The sequence below is a fragment of the Mus musculus genome, chromosome 2, assembly GCF_000001635.26.
Source record: "Mus musculus strain C57BL/6J chromosome 2, GRCm38.p6 C57BL/6J".
NCBI classification, from domain to species: domain Eukaryota; kingdom Metazoa; phylum Chordata; class Mammalia; order Rodentia; family Muridae; genus Mus; species Mus musculus.
Genome location: NC_000068.7, coordinates 10,400,199 through 10,428,129, shown reverse-complemented (window position 1 = coordinate 10,428,129; position 27,931 = coordinate 10,400,199). Strand labels below are relative to the sequence as shown.

Sequence of the window (27,931 nt, the reverse complement as noted above, 5' to 3'; positions counted from 1 at the left end):
ATCTTAAAACCCAGGGGAGAAAGGCAGGTGAGTCTGTCTAGGAACTTGCCTGGCAGCCAGCCTAGCTGAGTCAGGGAGCACCAGGCTAATAAAACCTTGTCTCCAACACAAAGAAAAGGCATCCTAAAGAATAACATCCAAGCTCGACTCTGGCCTCCATGTGCACACATACATGTGCACCCAAAGGACCATGCGCCCATACATATACCCACATCCGTGCCCCCCACACACACACACAAAGAAAGAGAGAGGGCGAGAGAGAGAGAGAGAGAGAGTGAGTGAGAGAGAGAGTGAGAGAGAGAGAGAGAGAGAGAGAGAGAGAGAAACAGTGACAAACCAAATAGTTAGCCCTACATAAGCAGCTGGAGCTACTACTTAAACATTCAGGTATAGACATCATTTAGGTCCAGACACATGTCTGGACAATGAACACACAAGAAAAGCTGGAAATATTTCCCAGTTTCTGGGGGAATGGGAAGCTGAGTTTGGCCTACTTGATCACAGCAGAAGACACACACAGAGGAACACACTGAAAACAGATGGTAAAATGCTTTACGGGGGACAAACGCCTGACCTCCCTCAGCAAGACTTGTGTTTACACAGCGTTCTAATTAGTGACTAGGACTGTTGGATTTTTATCAGATTGGCAAAGAAAATAGTGATGCATCTGACTGGGAGAGGGCAGTGGAAGAGGCGCAGTAAGATAACTTAGATGTGGACCAGAAGACAGGCAAGCGCAGCCACAGGCTTCTGCGAGAAAATCAGGCGGAGATGAGCAGATGACACAGCCTACACCGCCCAACCAGGAAGCCTAAGGAAGAACTCAACAACAGACCAGAGGCAGCCTGGAGAACGAACCCAGACAGAAAGCACGGACACAGACTGGCACCCACAAAGCAGAGGAGTCCAAGGCCATCCCAAAGACTTAACTCATTATCAGCTCAGCGCTGCTACTGCAATCCACAAGGACCCCTGGACACACTTGCCACAGCCAGGCCCTTGAGCATCTGCGGTGTTCCGTTGTTTTCATGAAAAATACAAACGGTGATAACGTGTTGATAACTAAATGAACCGTAAAGACAGCTATCGTGGTATCTGAAATCACGAAGTTGGTGAGTTTACCTGTGCCTGCCAGCTAAGGATGTCGTCATTTGTCAGGGTCTAGCTCACATGCCCCACCTGAAGGATATCTGCATAATCAAGTCCTCTTTAAAAAGTTGTTACTGTTTGAGGTGCCCATGAGTATTATATTTTTGAGATAGGGTCTGTCCATTATGTATCTCTGGCTGTCCTGGAACTCCTTAGGTAGACTAGGCTGACCTCAAACTCACATGAATTTCTTAATATCATATGGCCAAATTCTAAGTATACAAGCTTTCAAGAAACATGACAACTCCACAGAAAGTCCCACTACCCACAAACACACACGTACATGCCAGAAAATTCCCTGAGCACAGAGATGTGTCTATGTGTTTCTCTAATGATAAGTCTGGCATCTGTCACGTGCCACCAAGCTCATCTCTGTGTGTAAGATGAAGAAGGACTCTTTCTAAATCTCTGCCCTGTCCTCTCCACCAGATCCAGGCATAGAAGTCTGGGCAGGATCCAGGTCCTCCAGGACTAGGCTTTTTACTGTCCCCAGAAAACTTTGGTCCCCTGCCTACTCAGAGAGGAAGCTCACACTAGTCCTGTAGCAACAAACCTTTGGGGCACTACGGGCAGCCACGGAGGCTTATCCCCTCAGCCCGAGAAGACAGAGTCAACCAACAACACTGCCCCTATGACACTAACATATTTATTTTAAATAAAAGCATCTCTTGATTCCAAGTCATAGCTACTATTCACCAAACTGAAAACAAGAACTAAACACAGATTTCCTTAATCCTATAGGCAGTGCCAAGATTAAAAAAGAAATCGAGTACAAATGTACAAGCTAAATGCGTGGCTTTGTGGGTGTTTATGATTGCTTCGCTATGTCTGGTATGACCAAAGAACTCCCATGTTTACTCATTCTCCAGTGCTAATGCAGCGAGCTCTGCCTGTCTGCTTTCCCAAAGAACATGTTCATCTATCTACCCATAGTCCTTATTTGAGGGAGTTTTGGGTCATGTATTAGTTTGTTTACGATAGCATTAAAAACTAGTCAAAATATCTGTGGGTATGTGTGGCTGTGTTTTATGTACATTGTGTATGCCGGTGCATGCTTGCGTCAGCCAGGGGTCAGCATCACATGTCTTCCTCAACTGTCCTCCACCTTATCTTTTTGAGATAGGGTCTCTCGATGAACCTGGGTCTCACTGGTTCTGGCTGTCCCATCTACCTTCCCATGCAACCCCACACTCTGCCCTGTTTACATCATGACAAAGCAGGCACAGAAGCTGGGGCAGCTGAGAGCTCACACCTTGAACCTCTAGCAGGCAGACAGCAAACTCAGAGTGGTCTTTTAAGAGCTCAAAGCTCAACCCCCGAGGCACACCTCCTCCAACAAGGCCACGCCTCCTATTCTCACCCAAACACCACCCACAACTGGGGATTGTACAGTGAGAATTTTGGTTGTTTTAAAAACACAGAAATCCCAGGGGTGGGATATGGGGTTTCTTCCGTCTGTTCACAGCAGCAGACTGTGATTTGCCAGAAACAAATAGTTTTGGCAAGTATATGAAATTCTGGGGACTCTTGAGAGGGTACAAAAATGCTGGATCCCTGAGAGGAGTGTGGCCGCTGCCGCTATTCTTCCTGCTGCTGTTTGGAGATATCCTTAAGACAAAGATCGAAATTGACCAAAAAAAAAAACTCGACTGCCCTAATAAACAGGAAGGAGCCTAACGCTATCGACGCCCCTCCTCTCCAGCCTTCCTTTTCCATACCTACTGTTGGCTGTTGGAAAGGATGAGGATGGAGAAAAGTTGTAGTAGAAGAGGAACCCATAAAGCAGCCAAAAGTCTGGCTACAAACAAGCATTCAAACGCCTGAGACTATAGGCCACATCTCATTCAAACCAGCAGAGGGCCCTGCAAAGAATCAGCTGTAATGTTCCTAGAGAACTTGGCCTAAGAGCAAGGACCTCACCTGGACCTTTATATTCAAAACTGTAGATCACAATCTGGAATGAGTAATGGAATTTGTTCACTATAACCTAAAATTTTTATTTTTATTTATTTATTTAGTTAGTTAGTTAGTTAATTTTTTCGAGACAGGGTTTCTCTGTATAGCCCTGGCTGTCCTGGAACTCACTATGTAGACTAGGCTGGCCTCGAACTCAGAAATCCGCCTGCCTCTGCCTCCCAAGTGCTGGGATCAAAGGCATGTGCCACCACCACCCGGCAAAATTTTTATTTTTAAAAGCAACAAAATAGAGGCTGGAGAGATGGCTCCGAGGTTAAGAACACTGTCTGATTTTCCAGAGGTCCTGAGTTCAATTCCCATCAACCACAAAGGTGGCTCATAACGATCTATAATGAGATCTGGCGCCCTCTTCTGGCATGCAGGCATACATGCAGGGAGAACGCTGTGTACATAATAAATATTTTTTTTTTAAGAAAAAGCAACAAAATAAGAAAGAGGATATCACCTCGAGCATGAGGACAGGAGGGCTGTCATCAGATAACTGAACCTCAGTAGACCTGGACACAGGGTGTCTCAGCATAGAGCTGCCCACACCGTACATCAATAGACTGTTTGAATAAATAAAAGACTATTGGTATAGCTATGAGATCTATCATTAAAAACAAAAATCAAAATATATCAGCAACATCATAAATGTATGGCCTTCTTGACCCTCAGCAGAATCGGTGTAGAAGTTTGGAGTCAGATCTTCATGGAAATTTGTTTTATTTAATGTATAAAGTGACATTAACTATTAATGTTCATTTCCGGTTCAATTAGCAAACCATGTGAAGCACAGTGAAAGTTGTAGTCCAAGAAGAGAGCATGACTCGGGGCCATGAGTCACCCGAAAAACAAAGTTCCCCCAGACTTACAAAGCACACTGAGAAGGTAGCAATTATTTCAACACCCGTACCTGCTCACTGTGTTATGTGCAGGTCTGGCTACTAAATGCTGCCTGGTGTCAGGAAGAGACCCTCACAACAAGCAGATTCATGAGCACAAGGTGTGGGGGGGGGGGCACACTCAGGATGTTCATGCCTGATTCCACTGAATTCTCTCCTTAGAGATAAGGATTTCTCTGGGGTTTCCCTTCAGAAGCCAGTTTGCACATCTGATGGTTAATCTTCATTGTCCACCTGGCTGCATTTAGAATCATCTAGGCGGCACACCTAAGAGTGTCTTCTTTACTTGACATAAGCCTTTGGGAAAGCAAGCAAGCATGCTGCAGGGAGGCAGCTTGGTGTCTGGGTATCTTATGCAATTGGTAGAGTCTCAACTATCTGCTTGTGGTAACCTCATGGTGTGTTTGCCTTGACATCGTTGTTCTATCTTTTCCTAGCACATAAAGCATAGGGATGAACCTGCAGAGAGGAAGGGACAGGGAGGGAGGCAGAGCAGAGCTGGGAAAGTGGTTAAAGAGCTCGCCCCAGATGGATGAGGATCAGACTCAGGTCCCCAGCACCTGAGTAGTAACTGGGTACGTGTGGGGGCTCATCTGTAATCCCAGAACTCAGAAGCCCCAGACCGGGGATCTCAGAGGCAAGCTGTGGAGCTGTGTGAGCCAGGACGAGCAAGCTCCAAGTTCAGTGAGAGACTCTGCCTCACTATCCAGCATGGAGAGCAATCCAGGAACACACCTCGAGCTTCCACATCCATACGCACACGTAGACACACAAATACTAACAGGCAGTATACACACATGCAGAGAGACAGAGACAAAGACAGAGACAGAGTCGGGATGGGGCAGAGAAAGCAAAACTTGACAAGCCCAACGTGGCAAGATGAATTGCTCTCATTATTTTAATATGCTGTCATACACACAAGGCAATTTAAAACCAAGAAATTTGTTTTCCTTTCCTTTCCTATCAAACCAGATGCCTGAGTGTGCAGCTGCTGACTCTTAAAAATTAATTAATGGCTGGTTTTTGGTTTGTTTTTTTGGTCTGGTGCTTCCTCGAAGGACTTCGAGTCCTTTTATGAGCTCTTCTCCAATGTCTTGGGCCCATGGTATGAATGAAACAAGCCAGTGAGACAGGGTTGCTGACACTTGTTCTCTGCCTCAGACACACACCCAGGGAACATCAGAGTGGAAACACAACCCCAAATCACGGGAAGAGCTTATATTTGCCAAACCTTTTGTCTGTAGTATTTTGGTTTATCTTTTTTCTTTTCTTTTCCCAAGAGAATTACTCAGATGTTTTCTTATCACAGGAGTGTGTCACTATAGGTAGGATCGACAATTATAAAGGAGTCACACTACTGACTGCTGGTACCATCTGAGGGCATTCAGTAATACCTGTCCAAAGAGAGGGATGCGCAGGTCTGCCTGTTTCGCTGAAGCAGAGCTTCAATGTGAGGGTCCCGTGGATCACCCAGGGCATGTCCTCTACCAGGCCAATTCCAAATGGGATTCTTTTTTTTAATTATTTATTATTTATTTGTTTATTTATTTATTTAATGTATGTGGGTACACTGTTGCTGTCTTCAGACACACCAGAAGAGGGCATCCGATCCCATTGCAGGTGGTTGTGAGCCACCCTGTGGTTGCTGGGAATTGAACTCAGGACCTCTGGAAAAGCAGTCAGTGCTCCTAACCACCGAGCTATCTCTCCAGCCCCCAAATGGGATTCTTACAACATGGATTCTATATGTGCTATAGTACTTTTCTCTTCTCTGGGCCCTTTCAACACTGAGACTCAGACACAAAACAGACACAAAAGTCAAATGTTAACTCATCACTTTTAGTTCTGTGCAGGTAGAAGGAATGACACTGAGGAGAGCAGCAGCCAAGGGTCCTGCAGACTTAAGCCACCCACTCACCTCCACATGTCAGTGAGGAAGTCAGTACTCAGGATTCTAGGGGATACTGTGGCCAGTCACAAATTAGCAGGAACATAAGCAAGGACCCCTCTGCGGAGGTCAGCTAGCACTTCACACTCCATCTCTCCCCTCCTGTCCCCACACCATCATCTTCTGATACAACTGGCCCACCAAATCTTTATCATAAAGCATGTTACTGTGCAGAAAAAAAATGCCACCAGGAGTGCTATCTCATGAACTTTGCACATGCTAAGACCCTTCCCTGCCTCCACTATTCCTCAACACATGCAATTAATTAATTATCAATGCTATCTAACCTTGTATCTGCTGATGCACAAAATAAAATAAAAATACTTTTTTACTGTCCATTTGCACAAAAAACGATGAAAGCTGATCAGAGCAATAATATGAAAAAGCATTATCTTTAAGTATAAATACCTGATTATGTCCCTGAATTTAATCCTTTCTCTTATACATACCAAAGGTCTGAGTAGAAGAGGTTGTGAAACCCTGGTATTTTCCCAGAAGTGGATAAGAGAGCAGAAGTTTCCCGTGTGCAGAGATTTGGAGACTCACTGTGTGGTGTCCCTCATCCATTGGCATTCCATCCTTTTTTTTTGATAGGATAAGTATCTTGTCGAAGAACATTGTTGGGGAGGGTGTGTGTGTGTGTGTGTGTGCGTGCGTGCGTGTGTTCATGTGCATATGAGTGTGTGAGCTTATAGTGTGCAGACATAATTACTTGTATACGTGTTGGATCGCACAGGTAGTGTCCCCAGCTTGTGGAACTGCTTTGGAAGGTTATGGAACCTTTAGGAGGTGAAGCCCAGCTAGGAGAGACTCGTTTGTGGGGGAGGGAGGTTGAGGTTTAAAAACCAGGTCAGGCTTACTGTCTGCCTCAGGTTTCTGACTGAAGAGAAATGGGACTGGCTCCTTCATTCTCCTTCCGCCACGCCTTCCCTGCTGTGACAGACTGTATTTCTTTCTAGGCATCTCCTTTTCAAATCAACAAACCAAAATAAGTCCTTGTCACAACCAAGAGAAAGATCACTAGCACAGCAGGGAATCAATTCACTCAATACAATGACTTAACTTTCTCACTATCAACCCAAGACAAGATACAGAAAATTCTTTCATGTGTACCAAAAATTAACATATACAAATGAAAACTGAGAAAATACAAGGCGGCTGTTGCTGTGACTTATGGGAAAAAAATGCTACTGGACGTATTTACTAATTCGTTGTTCTGTTGTTTTCTTTGAGGTACAAATCTTGTAGCCATGGCTGACCATCAATTTACAAATCTCATGCCTCCACCTCCCTGGTAATGGGATGCCAGTGGGTGCCACCATGCCTGGGACTAAACCTACTAAATTTAAAAATACTAAATGTAAATTTAGTACTTATTCCAGGCCCACCAAAGAAAGAAAACACAAATTTTTATTATTTTAAACTCTAAAATAGAGAGCACCCCTTCTTCTGGCTTTAATTTTTGGTACATTGTGCTGAGTAGAGGTGTTGATTTAATTTTAGTTTTTAACTCATTCCACAGATTTTTCGGAAGAGGCATTTAACTTCCACTAGGGGAGTGTTTTTTAAATCAATGTTTGGCTCCAGTTCTTAAAAAACCATATTGAAAATAAATAAAAAGCCTCCTTTTCAATTGCCATGACTTCTAAGCGATCCCCCCCCCCACACACACACATGTGCAGAATTATCTATGAGAGACACACGCTAAAATATTTACAGATGAACTGATATGGTGATGTCTAGGATTGGCTTTTAAGCAGTAAAAGCCAGGGAAAGTGGGTGGCATATTGATTAAACAAAAGATTGGCTTTGAACAGACCGCAGTTAACCTTGAGGAACGAACATAGGAGCTTTTGCCTATTACTGGGTGTGCTTAAATTTCCCATAGTTAAAAAAAAAAGTTTTCAAAGCAGATTTAGAGAGGCATTCTGCCATTCATTGCCAAAAAGGAAAGCTTAAAACCACAGCAAGAAACTGTGATGCATACAATTTAGTAGAGCATGCCAAAAGAGAGTTGAGAATTTGAAGATAGTTCATTGTCTCATTAAAAAACAATTTATCAATGTGTTCACAGGGAGCACCCCTAGGTCTTCAAATGCAAACCTCAATAATAACAAACGGATTCTAATCTAGAGAAGCACAATATTCGTATGATAAGCCACCTGGTGGGCATTACATGAGTTAGTTTACATATTAGACACCACAGCATATTAGGCATGCACGTGGGCTTGCCTGGGTTTGTTGAACTCATGGAGTGAAGAGGGAGGGAAACCATCGACAAGTGAATGAGATGGAAAACCATAACACTGAGCCATATAGGAACCACTCTTATGGTTACCAAGAAATACTTGCTTAAATTTCATTTTTAAATATGGTCATTACTGTCTTCATTGCTTTTGTTTTTATCTACAACTGTCATGAAATAACTGCTTAAATGAGCCAAAAACTTAAGCCACTCTGGTGCTAAATTAAAAGAAAAACAATTTTACTAAACCATTAGTTTTACTAAACCATGAAAACATCTGAGGAAATCTATTAATATCCTCGGGAAGGGGAATAATGAGGAAAAAGATGTCTATGTCAAGATTCATCAGAAGCATAAAGAGGGGCACACAAGAACCCATATTAAGGGCTGGTGAGATGGCTCAGTGGGTAAGAGCACCCGACTGCTCTTCCGAAGGTCCGGAGTTCAAATCCCAGCAACCACATGGTGGCTCACAACCATTCGTAACAAGATCTGACGCCCTCTTCTGGAGTGTCTGAAGACAGCTACAGTGTACTTACATATAATAAATAAATAAATCAAAAAAAAAAAAGATTAAAAAAAAAAGAAAGGATTTAAAAAAAAAAAAAAGAACCCATATTAACACAGCTGGTATACTGGAATGTTCTAACTCAGAGCCAAACCACTGTGTCAGACAATGTAGACAACAGAGTTGACAGGACAGAAAATAATACTTCACTGATTGCACTGTCTACACTGGCGGGTCCTGCCAACGATGAGTCTCTTAGTGGCTTGTTGTGTAAGAGTCTCTGAGAGTTCAGGTTTAAACGAGGCAAGAACCTGTCCATATTTATTACACCTCCCATGCGCCAATCCAAAGATCGAGTGCTAGTCACAATTATTCATATACTTCTGAAGGAAACCATAGTCAGTTTTAATTGAAGTAAAGGGAACTTTTATGTCTTCTTGGCTTAATTTTTTTTCCTGTTTGTGTCTTCCTGTCTTCCTAATGCTAAGTTTATACATACATACATACATACATACATACATACATACATACATATGCTTTAGAAAAGTATACACAGGTAGATGACCCTAAAAAAGGGAGTAAAGGAGTTCTCAATCAACTATAATTTATATTTAATTGTTCTTGCATTAATGGGGGTACTGACCGTATGTCTTATGAGCACATTAGGCAAGAGATCTCTCACAAGCAAATATCTTATAATTAACACCTTCTGAGCTAAGATTTATGGGCAACTATAGTAAAGAAGGTTGTGATATGGTCTTAGGGAATCAAGAGAAAAGAGAGATCTAGAAAACAAGTTAAGGGCTTGATAAAGATGACGTCACAAGACCCTGAAGATAACAGAGCGGCTACTGCATTAACCACAAAGTTAAAGACCCAGGAGGCCAGGTGACTTTCCCTTGCAGTCAGAGCTGAAACACCTTACACTGTTGAAAGTCTTCCTGAATATGGAGGATGACACCTACAATCCATCTACTTGGGAGGCTGAGGAAAGAGGACTAAGTTCCAAGACCAGACAGGGTAGCTTAGTATATTAGATGGATGGATGGATGGATGGATGGATGGATGGATGGATGGATGGATGGATGCATAGATGGATGGATGGATGGATGGATGGATGGATGGATGGACAGATGGATCATCAATGGATAAGAACATTCCGGTTGATAGATAGATAGATAGATAGATAGATAGATAGATAGATAGATAGATAGATAGACAGACAGACATTACAGTATCTTACAAAAAGCCAACTATTCATCCAGGGGTAGTAGATTCAAAACACCTTTCTTAGTAAGTCCCTTCAAGATCATTCTTAGTTCTTTAAGTGGACAATTACCTTCTTCAGGAAATAGATCACGAACTAATCAATTTTTACATCCTTCATTCTACACAAAGTCTACAACTACTGAACACACTCAGGGTCACATGTCCTGCGGTAAGTAACCACACAGAGAAATCCGTTTTCCCTGTCCCCAGGTCACCAGAAGATGCCATCAAGGTCTTACAGAATCAAGTTCTCACTTATGCAGATTCATCCTTTGTCCTAGTTAGTCTCTCAGTTGCAGTGATAAAACATTGGCCAAAAGCAACGTAGGGGAAGAAAGGGTTTAGAATCCAAGTTGAGGACCCCAGGTAGGAATTCAAGTGCAGGAACTGAATGAACAGAGACTGTGGAGGAACATAGCTTACCAGCTTGCTTCCAGCCTCATGTTCAGGCCAGGCCCACCTTCCAAGGAAGGATGCCGTTCCCAGTGAGCTGGGCCCCCCTATATCCATTAGCAATCAAGAGAATGCCACAGGGGCATGCCCAAAGGTCAATGCAATAGAGGCAACTGGACTTCCTTATTCCCAGGTGTGTCACACTGACAACGAAGATCAGCCAGCACACCCTTTATCTGTTTCTGCACAGGAACACACATGCTAATGGGATTCAGATCCTACTTCAAGCATCAAGAACAGATGAAAATGTTCAGTACTGAAAGGATACTGTGTGATTCTCCAGGACTTTGTGTCACACCCGGCTCCTACCGTGGCTTAGGCAAAATAGAAAGCCTTTGAAAATGTTAACTCTGCATCCCTTGTATTCCCAAATTCTTTCGCTCTTCCTCAGTTCAAAGTCCAAATTTTGACTTCTAGCCTAATTTTGAGTCTAACATTTAACTATACACCTATACTGTAGGCCATTACAAAGTTTGCTTCGATCCCAGGATGATTGAAAACAAAACAAAACAAAACAAAACCATAAGAAACAATTTGATCAAGGCTGGGGCTACTGCTCAGCTGGTAGAACGCAGGAAACCCTGGGTTCCATCCCCAATACCTTCTAAGCCATGCGTGTCCTCTCCATCCTGTAACCCCAGCCTTTATTCTCATTCTTAATTATCTAAGTAGACAACTGCCTTCTACAGCCGTTAGATCACAAACTAATCAATGGTAGATCCTATATTCTACACAGAGTACTCAGGAGGTGGAAGCAAGGGGGTCAGAAGTCCAGGAGGCTGAGGCCGGCCTAGGATACACGAAGCCCCTCCTCTTTTTTTAAGCTAAATAAGTTTGCAACAGTAACTGCTGTCCAGGTCACTGCCCTCCTCTTCAAGGGAGCTGACGTCCCACACTTCCTGACAACCAGAAAGGGCTGTGCAGCCCAACCTTGCTAAATAAGAATAACTGGTAATATTTATTTATTTATTCTAGTACACTGTTGCTCTCTTCAGACACACCAGAAGAGGGCACTGGATCATATTATAGATGGTTGTGAGCCACCATGTGTTTGTTTGCTGGGAATTGAACTCAGGACCTCTGGTAGAGCAGTCAGTGCTCTTAACTGCTAAGCCATCTCTCCAGCCCCTAATATTCTTTTAAAAATAGTTAAAGCCCGCCAGGTGTGGTGGCGCACGCCTTTAATCCCAGTACTCGGGAGGCAGAAGCAGGCGGATTTCTGAGTTCTGAGCAGCCTGGTCTACAGAGTGAGCTCCAGGACAGCCAGGGCTACACAGAGAAACCCTGTCTCAAAAAACAAAAAACAAAAAACAAACAAAAAAAGTTAAAGCCCTCAAATACACTTTCGGCTAAAAACCCCCCAAGGAAAGGGAAATTTTAAGAATGAAAATTTAAATAGGAACCAAAGGGGGACATTTACTTAGAAGAGGGAAAACACTGCAAAACAAACAAACAAACAAACAAACAACAACAAAAACTCCACAAGCAAATCTGACAGTTTTTAAAACTAACTAAAATCTTGGCAAATTTGCGCCCAGAGCATTTGCTGAATATATAAGAGTAGAAGTCCTTTAAATGTTAACGGTCCCCTTTGTTAGTAGAAAGTTACATTGGGAAACAAAGCAAACGCCTCAGAAATATTAAGTCTGATCTAAACATAACTGTACTTAACGTGAAAAGACTTCTGCCAGCTGTCTTAATAGAATTTTTAATCAATGTTAATTTGCTGGTGAGTTACTTATGCTAACACAGTCCCTGCATTACCCTCCACAGAAACCACCCGGGAAGGGCATATTAACACACACAACAGAAAGAACCATTAGCAATACTTACAAATCTAATGATCCATGTACATTAGAGACTTAAACTCAGTTTGGATGGACTAACAAATTTCACATCCAACGTGCGGATGGAGACCAAGACTTTGCTTTCTTCTCACAAAACAAATGTGATTAAATATTGTTGCAAATAACACTAAACAAGCTTTGTTTGCCATGCCTGGGTCTCTACAGGACCAAACGCTAAAGATCAAAAATCAAAATAAAATCAAGAAATGGCTTTTTTAATTTTACTGCAAACCTTTGTGATGGTGCATGCCTGTAGTCCCAAGACTTGAAAGGTGGGTGGAAGCAAGAAAGACTTCGTACTTAGTGTCAAGGCTGGCCTGTCAAGGGAGAGAAAGGAGACAGAAACAGAGACAGAGACAGAGACAGAGACAGAGACAGAGACAGAGACAGAGACAGAGACAGAGAGATGGAGTGGGGAGGAAGAAGAACGGGAAGGAGGAAAGAGTGAGGAGGAAGGGAGAGAGGGAAAGAAAGAGAGAAGAGAGACAGAGAAGGGAATCCTAGGGAGGAAGGGAGAGAGGGAAGGGTGGGAGGGAATGAGGTGGGAAGAGAAGGGAGGGGAGGGAAGGGAAGGGAGGGAAGGAAGGGGAGGGAAGGGAAGGGAGGAGGGAGAAGGGGAAGTAGAGGGGAAGAGAGATCAGGGAGAAGGGGAAGGAAAGGGAAGGGGAGGAGGAGGAGAGAGGGGGAGGGAAGAAGGGAGGGAAGAAGGGAAAGAGAGAGGGAGGGAGGAAGGGAGGGAGGGAGGGAGGGAGGGAGGGAGGGAGGGAGGGAGGGAGGGAGGGAGGGGAGCATTTATCACCTTTGGTGATTTTCAATGAACCTTGGTTTTTGTGTGTTTGAGGGTGGTGAGGAAGTACAGAGACACTAAAAGTTCTCTGCACTTTGTGATGGTCTCAAAAGAGACTCATCACAAGCCTGTCTGAGAAACAGGCTGGACTCATGCTAATAAGATGACATAACTATTCATTGTGGGGGAAAAAATAATGGCAGATTGTTTTAATGGTTATTCACTTCTGATAATCCACGATCAGAGCTGAGGGAGTCTTTCCCAAACCACTATACAAATATGTCATTATGAGCTTTTAAAATTTTTACATTGTTTAATCAACTATGTTCAGCAACAACTCTGTTTCTTGATAAGACATAATTAAACAAATAAATACAAAACTCCTCAAAATCAGATTTCTCTTCACTTCCTCTGCCTTCCTCTGATGAAAAATCTCTGTATGAATATCAGCTTGCAGGCTCAGTGCAAACCACATAAATGTTTCAAAGGACAACTGGGCCTTGCTTTGTGTAATTATTCAATTCCAAAAGCTGTTGGATACCAACAAAAGGAAATTTGTGCTACTCTTTGGATAACAGGCATACTCTTTTAAACATTAGCCTTTTAAATGGAAAGGTAGCCCTCCAATGCCAAACCTCTTAGAACTAGTCTCTCACATACTCAGGTTATCAATAACCTTGGACGTGAGGCACGGTTTACTCAAGTTTGTCCCATTTTGCTTCTAAAAGAGGACCTCAGTACGTGACTGAGGCTGGCCTTGAACTCACAGTCCTGTGTGAGCTCTTGAGTGCTGGAATTTCAGACATGCAAGAACACGCCAACCTCCTAGGGGCATATTAAGTTTGGAATTGTAAGAATCACAGCTTTCTAATCAAGATAAGAGACTGAAGAATGGTGGGCAGCCTCACCTATAGAGCCATCTGTCATGTCTCTGACCTCCATTCTGCCCCGATTCTGAAATCTTAAGTCTGTTTTTTAACTCCCCTCACATGAAACCACAGCAAAGGGACTCACTATCTAGTCATCAAAAGATGTCCAGGCTCAGTTTCCAAATGTTTGGCACTATCCCTCAGTCCCTCAACTGGCTACATTAACTCAATAGCCCTCAATTGAATCCCCAACATGTCCTTAGTGCTGGCTCCTGGAACTGTTTTGCACTTAAAGCACACACTAACACAGTAGCACACTGGGATTCCTTTTACCCACCCGAGATCCTTGAGCTGTGCTCACTGATGTCTCCCCTGCCAATCACCCACCTAGAACACTAAATACTTAGCAACTATATTTTAAGGACCAAAGCAACCATGGCACAAGTACTAAGAATCACCCCCTCTCCCAGTGAATGCTACTTTCTCAAAGGGACAAGAGGGTTGTCATTCACAACTGAATGAGCTGAAATGGGCCATCACAGCAGACACGGAGCTATTCTACCAAGCTTGCTTCCTTCAGAAGGGGTCAATGGTGATCCCAATTTTCATACCCACTCTCCCCATCTACTTCTACCTACTCAGAGAGGCCAGAAGATGCCTTGATCCTTCCCAATAGGCTTCCCAGCCTAGACCACACTCCTGGCTTGAGATTCTTCCAATAGGCCCTACTGTTTTGAACAGGCAATGACTGACGCTACCCCACTGCCGACTACTTTCAAATGATTGCTTTCAAGACTGGGAATCATCATCACTGGCTTATTTCTATCCTGCAAGCTACCTGACTTGTGATTCGCCACATTCCCTTCAAATATAAAATAAAATGCTAGCAGCCAAGCTAAATGGCTCTTGTAAGGATAGGATTAAATATTTTGAACTGTGATAGGTAGGCAGGCAGTTGATAATATTCTGCTTTGGAAAACTGAGGAGATGGCTCAGTTAGCGAAGTATCCATTGTACAAACTTCATTAACTCCAAACCCACATAGAAAGAAAGGATAGAAGGGAGGGAGGGAGGTGGGGAGGGAGGGAGAGGGAGAGAGGGAGAGACAGAGACAGAGAGAGACAGAGAAAGAGAGAGAGAATAAATGAAAAGAAGAAAAGCTGGGCATAACACTAAGCGCCTGTAATCCCATATAATCCCATCTCTAGGGAGACAGAGGCTGGCAGATTCCTGGGGCTTGCTGACCAGCCAGCCTAGGCAAAATCAACTAGCCTCAGGCCAGGGAGAGACCGAAAAATGACACATAAAGTTGACTTTGGGCCTCCACACTGATGTACACACATATGCAAGAGATGCCTGCACACATATACACTATATATATATATTTCTGCCTTTAATTGAGAACTATATTACGAACATAAAATTCTTGGTTGATTTTTCATTGTGAAAGACAATGAAGAGATAAAGGTACAGAGTAACTGTCAAGAGACAATACACACACCAAACATAAGGGAAAGGCTAGCTGGGCATAGTGACCCATGCCTCTAGCACTCAGAAGGCTGAGGCAGGAGGATCATGAAATTTAGACACACTGGACTGTACCAAATACCACAACAGTCCCTTGGTGCACAAAGAATACTGAATCTGGGACTCTATGAATTCGTGGATGCTCAGTCCTTATGTATAATCATGTGGAATTTATGTACAGCCTACATTTGCACTTTACAGTCATCTCCACGTTGCCTATGATACCTGATGCAGTATAATGTACTAAGATGACGATGTAAGTAGATGCTGTAGCATACTGTTTAGAGGACAATAACACAAGTCTATACCTGCTCAGAACACATGCACATTTTTGTTTTAATAATATTTTCGATCTGTGTGGTTGGTTGAATCTGCAGATTGGAAATCCACAGAGAGCAGACTGTATTCATTGTTTGCTCATAAGCGTTTCTGCTTTGCGTGAGAGCCATCAAAACTGCCTCCGCTCCTTCAGTCTCTCTTGTACTTCCTTCCACAAGCTCCTGTTTATACCAGAATACATTCGTAGATCTCACTCGCTACACTCTTTGAATCCTTATATCTGAGATCTTATTTTCATTTTGAGACAAGTTCTCATGTAGCCCAGGCTGACTTCAGACTGGTCACATAGCCAAGGCTGTCCTGGAACTCCTGGTCTTCCTGCCTCTACCACCTTCCTAAGGGTTTGGGATTTCAGGTATGTGCCACCATGCCATGTTAAACAGGAAACTTTTGAACCGAAAGAAACCTGGCAATTGCTGGTCCAACAGGGTGTGGGGCATTAAGGGCTGTGATGTTCATGTTTGACAGTTCTGAGGTCATATGCATTGAGACTGCACAAGGGCATCTGCAGGTCTCTTGGTTCCAGGCCTGATGCTCAGGCACAGAGACTAAGTAAACATATAAGACACACCAGGCCAAAAAGAAGATCCAGGGGACAGATGACCATCTAAAGAGGCGACTCCTGAACGTAACTGTCACCCTGTAGAGTGGACTCTCAACTGTCTGTTTATCTTTCTATTTTTCCAGAGGGCCCAAAGATTTGTTTTACTGATGCTATTTGGAAGAAAACATATAGATGTACAAACACACAGAGGTAGCGAGGAAAGAAACAGAGAGAATGGGAAAGAGACAGAGAGAGTTTGTGTGTCACAAACATATACACTCAGGACTGTTCGCATGCCTGGTGTACACTGCAATGGCGCATGTCTATACACAGGCTCTGCGCCTGCTCAAAGGGCTTCCAAACCACCTCAAGAGCCGACTTAGAGCCCACGCAGAAGGACTGCGCACTTTTCTTCTTTCGCACACCATCCTGAAAAGCTAGCTTTGGAGCCAGGCATGTTGGCGCATACCTGTAATCCCAAGACCTAGAGGAGGTTGAGGCAGGAAGACAGCCATGAGTTCAAAGCCAACGCAATCCCCAGAGTGAGGTCCAGGCAAGTCTAGGCTAGAGTGTAAGCCTAAACATTGAAAAACTAGGAAAACTGACTTTTGACCAAAGGATTTCTTTTTTTAAAATACAACTCTAGTTAACTCATTTTACTCTCATATTTATCTTCTCTGGGGCACTGTCTTCTCCCATACCGATAATGCTTTATCCTCTTTTACATCAAATTCTCTAATACTGAGTTCTCCTCTGATTCTCTCAATTCCAATGTTCAGTTAGAAGAAAGACTGACCTAGCCAGGCATGATAGGAAAAAACTGTAATTCTAGCACTCAGGAGGCTGACGGAAGCGGATTCTGGGTTTGAGACCACAATTTACCACTAAGTTTTGTTAATAAACAAGATCTCCAAAGAAAAAAGTGGCTAAGTCCCACTAATATTACTGAAATTTCATTTTGAAAATTGAAGTTCTCAAAGTGAATACTCTCTGACTAGGGAAATGGTAGCTTAGTGGTTAAATGCTTCCTAGAGTTGAGATCTCCAGAACCTAAGTAAATATCATGTGTTCACAGCAGCCTGGCCTGTTCACTCTGGCCGCAGAGCACAGAGACAGGGAATTCCCAGGCAGGAGCCATATTAGAGAGCTCTGGGTTTGAGTGAGGGAGTCAGTCTCATTGAGTAAGGTAGAAGTGTGGTGGAGGGTGATTCCCAATATCATCTTCAGGCATCCACCTACACAGGCACAAATATGCACATATACATGTGTGCCCACACATATACACAACAAACACTATACATACGTGCACACGCAGACACACAAATAAGAAAAAAAAAACTAAACTAAAAATGAACAGTCTCATAAAACACCAAATGCTCTTTTGCACAGTCATGGTTACACAATGGCTGTGGACAGGTGAGTCCTTATGTCCCACCAGGCAGCAGCTCCTCCTCTGTTACAATCCACTAGAGTCCTCAGGCACTGGAGAACTTGGCAAATCTACCCACTTAACATAAGGCAGTCTTCACACTTTCTCCTCACACTTCATGAATAAACATTCCTTCATTCAAATAAGTTATATATATTAACTAACTCCGGCAATGGTGATTCCACTTGGAAATGGTAAATACAGTCATTCTGGCGAGCCTTCGGGCGTTTGCAATTCAAATTGCGGAAATTTTAATAATGGCAAAAATAAAAATTAGTGGCAGGATCCTAAGGCACTGTAATTCCAACACTCTTATTGCAGCAGCCAAAAGCGCACATAAATACTTGCCCATTTAGAAGTCGAGGGCTTTTATTGTCCTGCATCTTCACAAATGTTCACCTGCAATCTCACACAGGAGCATCCCTCAAAGGACTCAATAGGCATCATTCAGAGGGTCAGAGCACCAAACCTCCCAGGCCCCCGACATTACGAGGTAATGTTGCTACTTCTGAATACATAGCAATGAAAACAGCCATTGCATTAAATGATTTCCGTGCATTATCACCATAAACAATAATTATTTGGCAGCTGCCCTTTGCGAGTGTGGTGCACACTTATGAATAAATCAAGCCTTATTGATTTACTAAGCCAGAACGCTTTCCGTTTTGCCCTGCTAATAGGAGCTCTAATCCCTGGCTGCACTTATTGAGGCTTTAATGTAGTGCGTCGCGTAATACTTTTAATATGAAAGATTAGCGCTGGTTAGCCCCGGAGCAGGAATGCTGCCCTCTCAATGGCCAATTGGCTGCTAAACTCAGTTGTCTCTGAGCGTGTCCTTGTTAATGGCATTCTCTGACTACTGATGGCAATCACACCTTACTGACATGAACTGGGAACACGGGTGTGCAGGTTTCTCCCCCTCCCCGCCCCCCGACATTTAACATATTTATGAAGACGTACATTAATTCAAAGATAGAGTTAAAACAGAGAGGCAGGAAAATGTAATACCACAACTAGATCTCTGTGCCCCACCAAACTGGCATCTAAAATTACAAAATGTGGGTTTGGGGATAGAACTCAGTTGGTACAGAGGTTGATTAGAATGCACAACGCCCTGGTTTCAGTCACTAGCACCCCGTAAAAACCATGTATCAAGCAACCAACCAATCAAATGGCTCCTTTTTCTATGACGTGGCTGCAAAGGCAGGCTTCAGCTAATCCAAGGATCTTGAACTCAGACACTTCAGCCTGAGGGGAGGCCCTGTTTTTGTACCCTCACATAATGTGGGTAAAAGCCCACATACTCTAAGCTGTCAATGTACATTTGTTCCGTGACCACTCAGTGGGAAGCTGGAACGCCTTGACTATCTAGATTGAAAAGGGTGAAAAGGGAACTAGCCTCTAATTGTTGATTAAAGGACATTCTACCCAAGCAATTACAATCATGTTCCATCCTAAATTATATATAGAAACAGTTAGTTTCTAACTGTTAGCTTGCCACAACCTGAGAGAGTCTCCAGTAAGAAACTGTCTAGATCGGGTTGGTCTGCAAACATGTCTTTGGTAAACTACCTTGATGTTAATTGAGGTAGGAAGACCCAACCACGAATGCAGGAGGCACCATTTCACTTGAAGAACCCTGGACTGGCTGGGAGCATGGAAAGCAAGCAAGGATGCACTAACTCTCGCGCCCTTGACTGCGATGGACCCTGGATTGTGTTGGAGAATCGGAAGCAGGCAAAGATGCATTACTTCTCTCGCTGCCCTTGACTGCAGATGTGATGTTTCAAGTTCCCAATTATAAGGGACTATAACTGGGCATTGTGGGCCAAATAAACCCACTCTTCTCTAAGTTGCTCTTGTTAGGGTATTTCATCGTCACAGCAACAGAAATAGAACTAGAGTACAGGCCACTGTCCAATAGGGAGGGACACAAGCACTTTGTTCCTGTGTTTGTCATAGATTCCTAGGCTGACATGCATGGACCCTAATCCTAAAATAAACTTCATAAAATAGAGAGACAAGCAGTCACGTATTCCTACTGTTCTCCTTTAATTGGAATCACAGACACCGGAAGGTTGGGGCACTTAACTCCCTGAGAGTACATCATAGAAGCCATCATCTCAATGATGGAACTGCTGGGGAAGGGCTGAGGGTACTGACCTACAGAACCAAGTTAATGGCAGGTGCTCACAAGAACTCGGATCTCTATTCTGATGGCCGTGCCCCTCACTTTACTTTGATTCCTGGGATTTATAAGAAGCCTCAGTCGGGCTGGAGTGAGAGCTTGGTCAGTAAAGTCCTTGCTTTGTAAGCTCAACAACATAAAGCAGATCTCCAGAAGCCAGGCTCACAGAGTGAGTTTGTAATCCCAGCCATCCCAGTACAGGTAAGGCAGAGAAAGACAGACCCTCGGGGCTCCCGGCCAGCCATTCTAGCCTAATAGGAGAGCTAAAGGCCAATTAGAGACCCTGTCTGATTAAAAACAACAACAACAAAATGGATAGACCTAAGAAAACAGACAAACTTGCGCGCACACACACACACACACACACACACACACACACACACGCACGCGCGCACGCCTCTGATCACCACGGAGCCTCTCAGGCAGAAACATTAGGGTCACAGGTTGCTATTTCATATTTTTCAATGCCTTTTAAATTCAACCACAACAAAGATAAAGATCATCCGGGCCCAGTTGCAGTATTTATACCATTAACTCACCAAGAAAACCATACAACAAAAATCCCCATTCAAAACCCAGATACCCCTAGTCCCTGTAGAATAACCATTGCCTCTGGTTATGAAGCAAGACTTATCCCTCCTCACAGAAATCAATAAAAGCTCTTGCCCCAGGAACCTGCTATTTCCCGACTTTGTTCTCTGAACTAAAGATTCCCAAGTCATATTGATTACATAGTAAATTTTTTTAAGTTCTTTACAAGACAGCACTGAAGAAATCCTCAAGCTAACATCACCGTTGTTGTTTGAAAAGACGTCTCATCTTTCCGTCACATTAATGGTCATCCTTTTTCTAGGGTTTTCTCATTTTTCATTTTCATCTTGTCATTTTAAGGGTGTCTTTGTCTTGCTTAATAGCACAGAGGCGTCAGGATACAAATTTGATGGTGTTTCTGAGACTTTGACAACTGCCATATTTTTCTTCCAAATGCGGGGAGGAGCTAATGACCGGCCTGTGCCTTGTCTCTCCAGGGACAGCTGGAACCATCCCAAGTGCACCTAGGAGCGCTCAGAGCACTAACACCATCAGAACTCTGTGCAAAGAGGCACATAGCAGCTGTTTTAAAGGGCAACCAGCAGGCTGGGGAGTTGGGCAAAATGCCCCGGTGGGTAAAGATGCCTGCTGCCAAAACTGGAACATTCCTAGGGGAGAACTGATGTATACTGTCCTCTGACCTATACACACACATGCATGTGTGCACTTGCACACACTCACACTCACGCTCACACTCACATAAATACACACAAATAAAATTTTAAATGTGAATTTTTAAAAGTAGATTGAGAGTTATAGAAGGTAAAAATAATGGGGAACAATTTAGGGATGATTAAAAAATAATAATAAAATTAAATTAAAAAAAAAACAAAACTACCTAGACCTTGATAGTGACATTGTTTGCACAACCTTGTGAATGAGATTAAAGTCATCCAACTTACAGAGATGACTTTTATAATACATGAATTAAGTTTAAAATTATACAGGGCTCCAGGCAGAGCTCAATAGTACAGCGTTTGCTTAGTATTCTCAAGGTCCCTGCAACATTAATTCATTAATAAATTATATTACGTTAAACACACTGACACTATCGATGTGAGCCCCACTTAGGTCCCAATGGCCTTGTTTGTGAGCACAGATCAGTTCTGACCTCAGAGACCAGTGAGAGAAGAGGAGGAGGATGAAGGAGGCAAGTTGATCCAGGCAGGACAGAAGAGACACAAAGATCTAAAAGGATGCCCTCACTTTCTTTCTTCTGAGACAATGAGGGGTCATGATGTCAGCTAAGGCCAAGGCAATGGGTTCAACCCTGACAAATGTCACACAAAGGCAACTCCTGAGCTTAGGCCAATTTTATGACCCCTTTTTAGCAAGTCATCAATTATGCATAACAAAGAGAGGAAATAAAAGCCACAGACCCTTCTCCACAACCAGAAATATTCTACCAGAGGCATGTGGGAGGAGCAAAAGAAAGAGAAGAGGGGAGAAGAAAGAGGGGAAGAGAGAGGGGAAGGACAGGGAGAAGGAAAAGGGAAGAGTGAGAAAAGAGAAAGTGGGGGAGGGTGGTAAGAGGGAGAAGGAAATAGATTATTCCAAAGGAAGAGCAGACAGCTGGGCATGGAGACCATGGAATACCCTTGGGAGACTGTAGCAAAGCTGAAAGGTACCATGGATGCTGTAACCACACAGTATGATCAGAGTCAGATACTTAGTTGAGCTCAGTTCTAACAGTCCCTAGGAGCTTCCCCAGCAGGAGTCCTCTGTGACAGCACTTCAGGAAGGCTAAACCTGATAATACTTAATTGTGATGATGCCCTGTGCCTTAGAAGAAGTTTCAAACCTGTGCCTCAGGTTTGGTCTTTCTAAGTGCTGATAGCCTCTCTCCCCCATCAAGCACAAAAGTACTCTCAGACATTGACACATGTCTAGAGGGGAGACCACCCCCAATAAGGAACCATTGTTTTGCGGCAACTAAACTGATCTCATGTCTATATGAGTTTGGACCACTATTGTAAGTGATGTCAGTTCTCATTGGTTTGGCTTTCTCCTTGTTTCATACCCCAGTATGCCCACAACAAGAGAGAGCAAAAACTAAGTGCAGGGTTAGGGATGTGGCTCAGCTGGTAGAGTGCTCACTGGGGATGCCAAGAGCCTGTGCATATGGGCTGTGGTGGCAAATGTCTGGAATCCCAGCACCGAGAAAGTAGAGGCAGGAGGATGAGAACTTCAAAGACTTCAGTCTGCTCTACACAAGGGAGAGGAAGAGAAAAGAAAGCAAACAAGCAAACTTAGAAAAGAAACCTGTGTCGGCGGGCTAGAGAAGAGGCTCTGCGGTTAGGGGCGAGGACTGCTATAGTAAAGGACCTAAGTTCAGTTCCCAGCACCCATGCCAGGTGGCTCAGAACCCAAGCACCTGTAACTCCAGATCCAGTGACCTCATCTGGGCTCCTGGGCTCACAAGCGCTCAGCTATACACAGCAGCACACACATAAACGTAATTAAAAACAAGTTAACCTTTAAAGAAAGAAGTCTACTTACAATGACAGAAAGGTAAAAGCAACTCATGTAATCCCAAAAGAGGAAACTCTCCTCTCTCCTCTCCCCAGTCTCTCTCTCCTTACCATTCAGCTTACACTCCTCCCCTACCATCCAAAGACAACCTTCAAATTGGCTTTGAACACTTTTTCCTCCTGTTTGACCAAACTTCCTGAAGATCAATAGCATGCTTGATAAACAAAACTCCACCCACCACCCACCACCCACCCCACAGCATCCTCTAAATAATTAAGCCCCCCCGGCATTTTAAAGAGCGAAGAAACCTTTGCACTAAACCCACTCGGGGGTTTTATAGAAGGGTCCTTCTGCCCCTGCAGCAAAGATCAGGCATCATGAAGAACAACCTCTTGAGTATCAAACCCTTTGACATGCGAGCTCACCATCCGGAGGCCTCAACACCTTGTTGTTCTGCGTGCACCACCCCACAGGGTGCAGATCCGCTATGATCACGTCACACCAGAAGTCAGCCCTTCGGTCTTCCCCGTAACCACAGTAACGCAGGAGCAGCAGCTGTCCACAGGTGGTGATGATTGTGGCCACCCAGTAAGTGTCTGGATTGTTCTTGTTGGCCACCTCCAACTTCATTCCTGGCTGGAAGTTACTCCGAATGCTGATCTCCACCTTGAGACACAGAAACACACACAGGAAAACCCTGATCAGACTAGTCACGAGCCTCGAAAGATTTTTAAGAACTATTTAACCACAAGAACTTGCAAACATAATCGCTGCTGCCTTGAGGTGTATATTTAAGACAAATCCACCATGAGCCTCTAAGGAGAAGCTAAATACTCAGGAAGCCACACTCAAAAGATAAAATGAATCTGATAACAAGTTTTATTTCACCCATTAAATTCAATAGCTTGAAACTAATAATATAAAAATATGAGTAAGCAGGAATGGTGTTGCACACCTGTAACCCCAGCACCCAGAGGCCAACACAGAAATCCTACAGATTTACATCAACCTGGGAGACACAACTAGATCTTGTCTTAAAACAGCAAAAAAGTCAATAAAGGCTGAAAATGTCACTCAGTTGGCAGGGTGCTTGCCGAACATGCAGGGAGTCCTATGATGCTAAAACACGAGGGCTTCACCCTCAGCACTGAATCATTAAATAAATTAATATAAATAAATTTAAAGAGGCGGGTAGAGACAGAAGAATCAAGTCAAGCTCCTCCTTGGCTATCCAGTTTGAGACTAGCCTAGGCTACATTAAACCCTGTATGTAAATGATGGCGGTGGTGGTGATGATGTAGTAAAAGCTAGTATTTTGGAACAAGGACTCCCAAGATCTTGAGCTTAATGAAGAGCATTTCTCAATTAGAGCTACATACTCTTCCCTGTATACAGCTCAACTGTTCAGTGTGCCAGCAGCTACTGCCAAGACACAAGTTAGAAATAACAGAAGCAGCATCCCCAACGGATGGGAGGGTCTACCATAAGGAGACCCTTGAAGAAAGCAAGGGGATGGGGAATCTGTGAATCTGTAGCCATCTGTGAAATGGCTACTTTTTCTGGAAATCCTTTACACAGGCCAGGGGCAGTCTACATCTGGAAAGCTAGATGCCTGCATCCTCCTTCAGGAATACAGAGGCCCTGAAAGACAATCACCTGTTCACCATTTGGTGACATCTACTTCAGCTGAAAAGGAGGTGTGAGAAGTGACCACCCAGACAATTCTGGAGGTGACCCCTTACCAAAGACATGACCTTACTATACAGAAGAGAAGGGGAAGCTGTCCACCGGTCTTTCCTTCCCAGACTACCCTAAGGAAATCACAGGTCATCCTAGCATCTTGTCACCATGGCTTCTGCAGGACCGTGGTCCTCGCTATATAAGCCAGAGACGTGTCACCTGTGTTGTGCTTTAAAACGTAAACTCTGGTTTCACTACGTGGCACAAACATGTTCAGAATAAAGTTCAGCCTGAGAGGTACAGAGAAGGAAGAGGAGGGCATCCTTACAAACCCAAGGTCTTAAATGCCCTTTGAGAAGACATGTCACTTCCAAGTAGAAACTAATGTGACTGACTGTCTTATTTCAGCTGAAGAATGAAAGCTAACCTTAAGGAGGCTGAGTTGCTGCTGGGACAGCCCAGTGGAAAAACAGATCTCCCAGAAATAAATTTTTATTTACTAAAACAATAGTCACGCATATGAGCTTGGGTTTGGGGAACACCATCTTTCCCAACCAAGAGCTCATGACTAAGAAACGCCTGTGTTCCCTTCTCCTAAGATTTACCCCCAGCCACACATGCTAGCTGAATAATACAAGCAAATATTATGAAGGAGAATGAATTCTGTGAGACCTGCATTTCCAGGCTCTCTATCGTGATTCCTCTAATTTGGTTCTACCCTAAAACCTACAAAACTCTATTGTGGCTCTTCAAAGTTACAGTAACTTTTTTTTTTGACAAAACCTCCTGTAACTCAGGCTAGTCTTAAGATCTCTACAAAGCGTGAGATTAAACTGCTGATCCCCCAGCCTCTACCTTCCCCGTGCTGGAATTATACAGATGCACCACAGCACCCAATTTTTGCCAATGCCGCAGATCAAACCCGGGGCTTCATGCATACTAGGAAAGCATTCTATCAACTGAGCAGAGTCCCCAGCCCCAAATCACCTCTCTCTCTCTCTATATATATATATATATATATATATATATATATATATATATATGTATATATATATATATATATATATATATATATATATATATTGTCATTACACCTGCTAAGAATTAATGTAACATCTTGCCTAACTCACTGGCTTTTTATTAGAATCAAACTGTGTCCTGTTTCAGGAGCAGCTATCTTCCCCCCACCCCGCCTCATCTAGCTTTCTTCCTACAAAATCTTAGCTGAGTTTCCAGTTCTCCTTCAGTCTTCTCTTCTGACTGGTTCTGGAGTTTCCCCCAGCAGGTCCCTTTCCCTCCCTCCCTCCCACAAAGAAGAAGGGATAAAGTGATCGACCTACATGTCTGAAGGACACGTGTGGCACCGCTCTGGTACCTGTCTCTTCCAAATAGTCTCCCCAGCTGAAGTCATTTTCCTCCAGGTTGGTATCTTCCTCTGTGGAAGCAAAACAAAGCAAGAAGATCAAAACTAGGAGCCCACAGGAGACCCAAGCCAACTCCGGGGCTTCAGAGGCTATGGATGAACTCTCGCAAGAACTTAAGCTCGCTGTGGAAGAAACATTGAGTTTTTAAAAAGGGAAGGGAGCTGGAGAGATGGCTCCTTTGGTAAACTGCTTGCTGTTCAAGGACCAGGATCTGAGTTCAGAGATCCAGAAAGCACGTACAAAGTCTTGATGGGTAGTGTGTGTGTGTGTGTCTGTGTCTATGTGTGTGTACATGTGTGTGCATGTACTCTTGCATAAGAATTCAATGAGAAAGTCTGCAAAAAAGGGGGGGGGAGACAGATTGGTTACCATTGATATCAGGTGTACAGAAAGAGAGAGACATAGAAAAAAGAAAAGAAACAGAGACAAGAAGAAACAATGCCTTGATGCCTTGTCAAAATTAAAAGGAGCATTTGTGCTTTGAATCAAATGAGTAAGAGCTGTCTTAAGGCTAACTATCTGATATTCATGGATTAGCCTAACATTAGCCATGGTAAACATCACAGTGTGGGAAGACTGGAAGAAATGCAAAGAGACATTTCCAGCCTAAAGTGTGGGCCAAGATATATACAGGCACCAAAATCCCTATGCACTGAGGCTGGAGACTGGAAACTAACAGACTTTTATAAAACAGTGACTTCAGTAACATTTTAAGAAAAATACATTGGGTTGGAAAGAGGGCTCAGTAGTTAAGATAGTTTGCTGCTCTCGCAGACATGAAGTTCACTTCCCAGCAACCATTTGTAATTCCAGGTCCAAGGGATCCACCACCCTCTTCTGGCTGCACACTCATGCACACAATAACAGGCAGATACATGCACACATATATAGTCACACACACACACACACACAAACATGCATACACACACAGTGTAAGGAGAATTTAATAAACTGAGGTCTCCCTGCAAGTTACTGACAGACATAGCAGCTGCCTGACACCCCTAATGTGATCCCTGGAGGCATGTCTGCCCCATGCAGAGCCCTGTCTCCTACCATAAAAGAGTTCTCAGAGCCTCTCACACCAACAGAAGCTGGCAGATTATGTGCTTCTCAAATCTCAAGGGAAAGGACACAAACAACCAAATGTATATAAAGTCCCTCAAGATAGTTAACTCTTCTTTGAGGCAGACAAGACGGCTTAGCATTCAAAGAGGCTTGCTGCCAAAGATGGAGGCCAAAGTTCAATCCCTGGAATCCCAAGATGAAAGAACAGAATCCCGCAAGCTGTTTTCTGACGTCTTAAAGTACATTCAAGAGAGAGAGAGAGAGAAAGAAAGAAAGAAAGAAAGAAAGAAAGAAAGAAAGAAAGAAAGAAAGGGAGAGAGAGAGAGAAAGAGAGAGAGAGAGAAAGAAAGAGAGGGGGAGAGAGAAAGAAAGAAAGAAAGAGAGAGAGAGAAAGAAAGAAAGAAAGAAAGAAAGAAAGAAAGAAAGAAAGAGAGGGAGAGAGAAAGAGAGAGAGAAAGAAAGAAAAAGAAAGAAAGAAAGAGAGAAAGAAAGAAAGAAAGGGAGAGAGAGAGAAAGAAGAAAGAGAGAGAGAAAGAAAGAAAGAAAGAAAGAAAGAGAAAAAGAGGGAGAGAAAAAAGAAAGAACGAAAGAGAAAAAGAGGGAGAAAGAAAGAAAGAAAAACAGGGAGAGAGAGAAACAAAGAGGGAGAGAAAGAAAGACAGAGAGAGAAAGAAAGAAAGAAAGAGAAAAAGAGGGAGAAAGAAAGAAAGAAAGAAAGGAAGGAAGGAAGGAAGGA

General features: G+C 43.4%; 1 protein-coding gene across 13 annotated transcripts in view; it reads right to left on the bottom strand.

Moving 5' to 3' along the window:
• Nucleotides 1-27,931, bottom strand: part of Sfmbt2 (Scm-like with four mbt domains 2) — a 224,814-nt gene that overhangs the window by 167,124 nt on the left and 29,759 nt on the right. For all 13 annotated transcript variants that reach the window (XM_006497491.4, XM_006497498.4, XM_030251809.1 and 10 more), the window contains 2 exons: nucleotides 26,047-26,141; nucleotides 23,452-23,692 (listed from right to left, as the gene is read on the bottom strand). In XM_006497491.4, coding sequence (XP_006497554.1) covers nucleotides 23,452-23,692; nucleotides 26,047-26,141 — 336 coding nt within the window. The remainder of the gene's footprint in view (nucleotides 1-23,451; nucleotides 23,693-26,046; nucleotides 26,142-27,931) is intronic.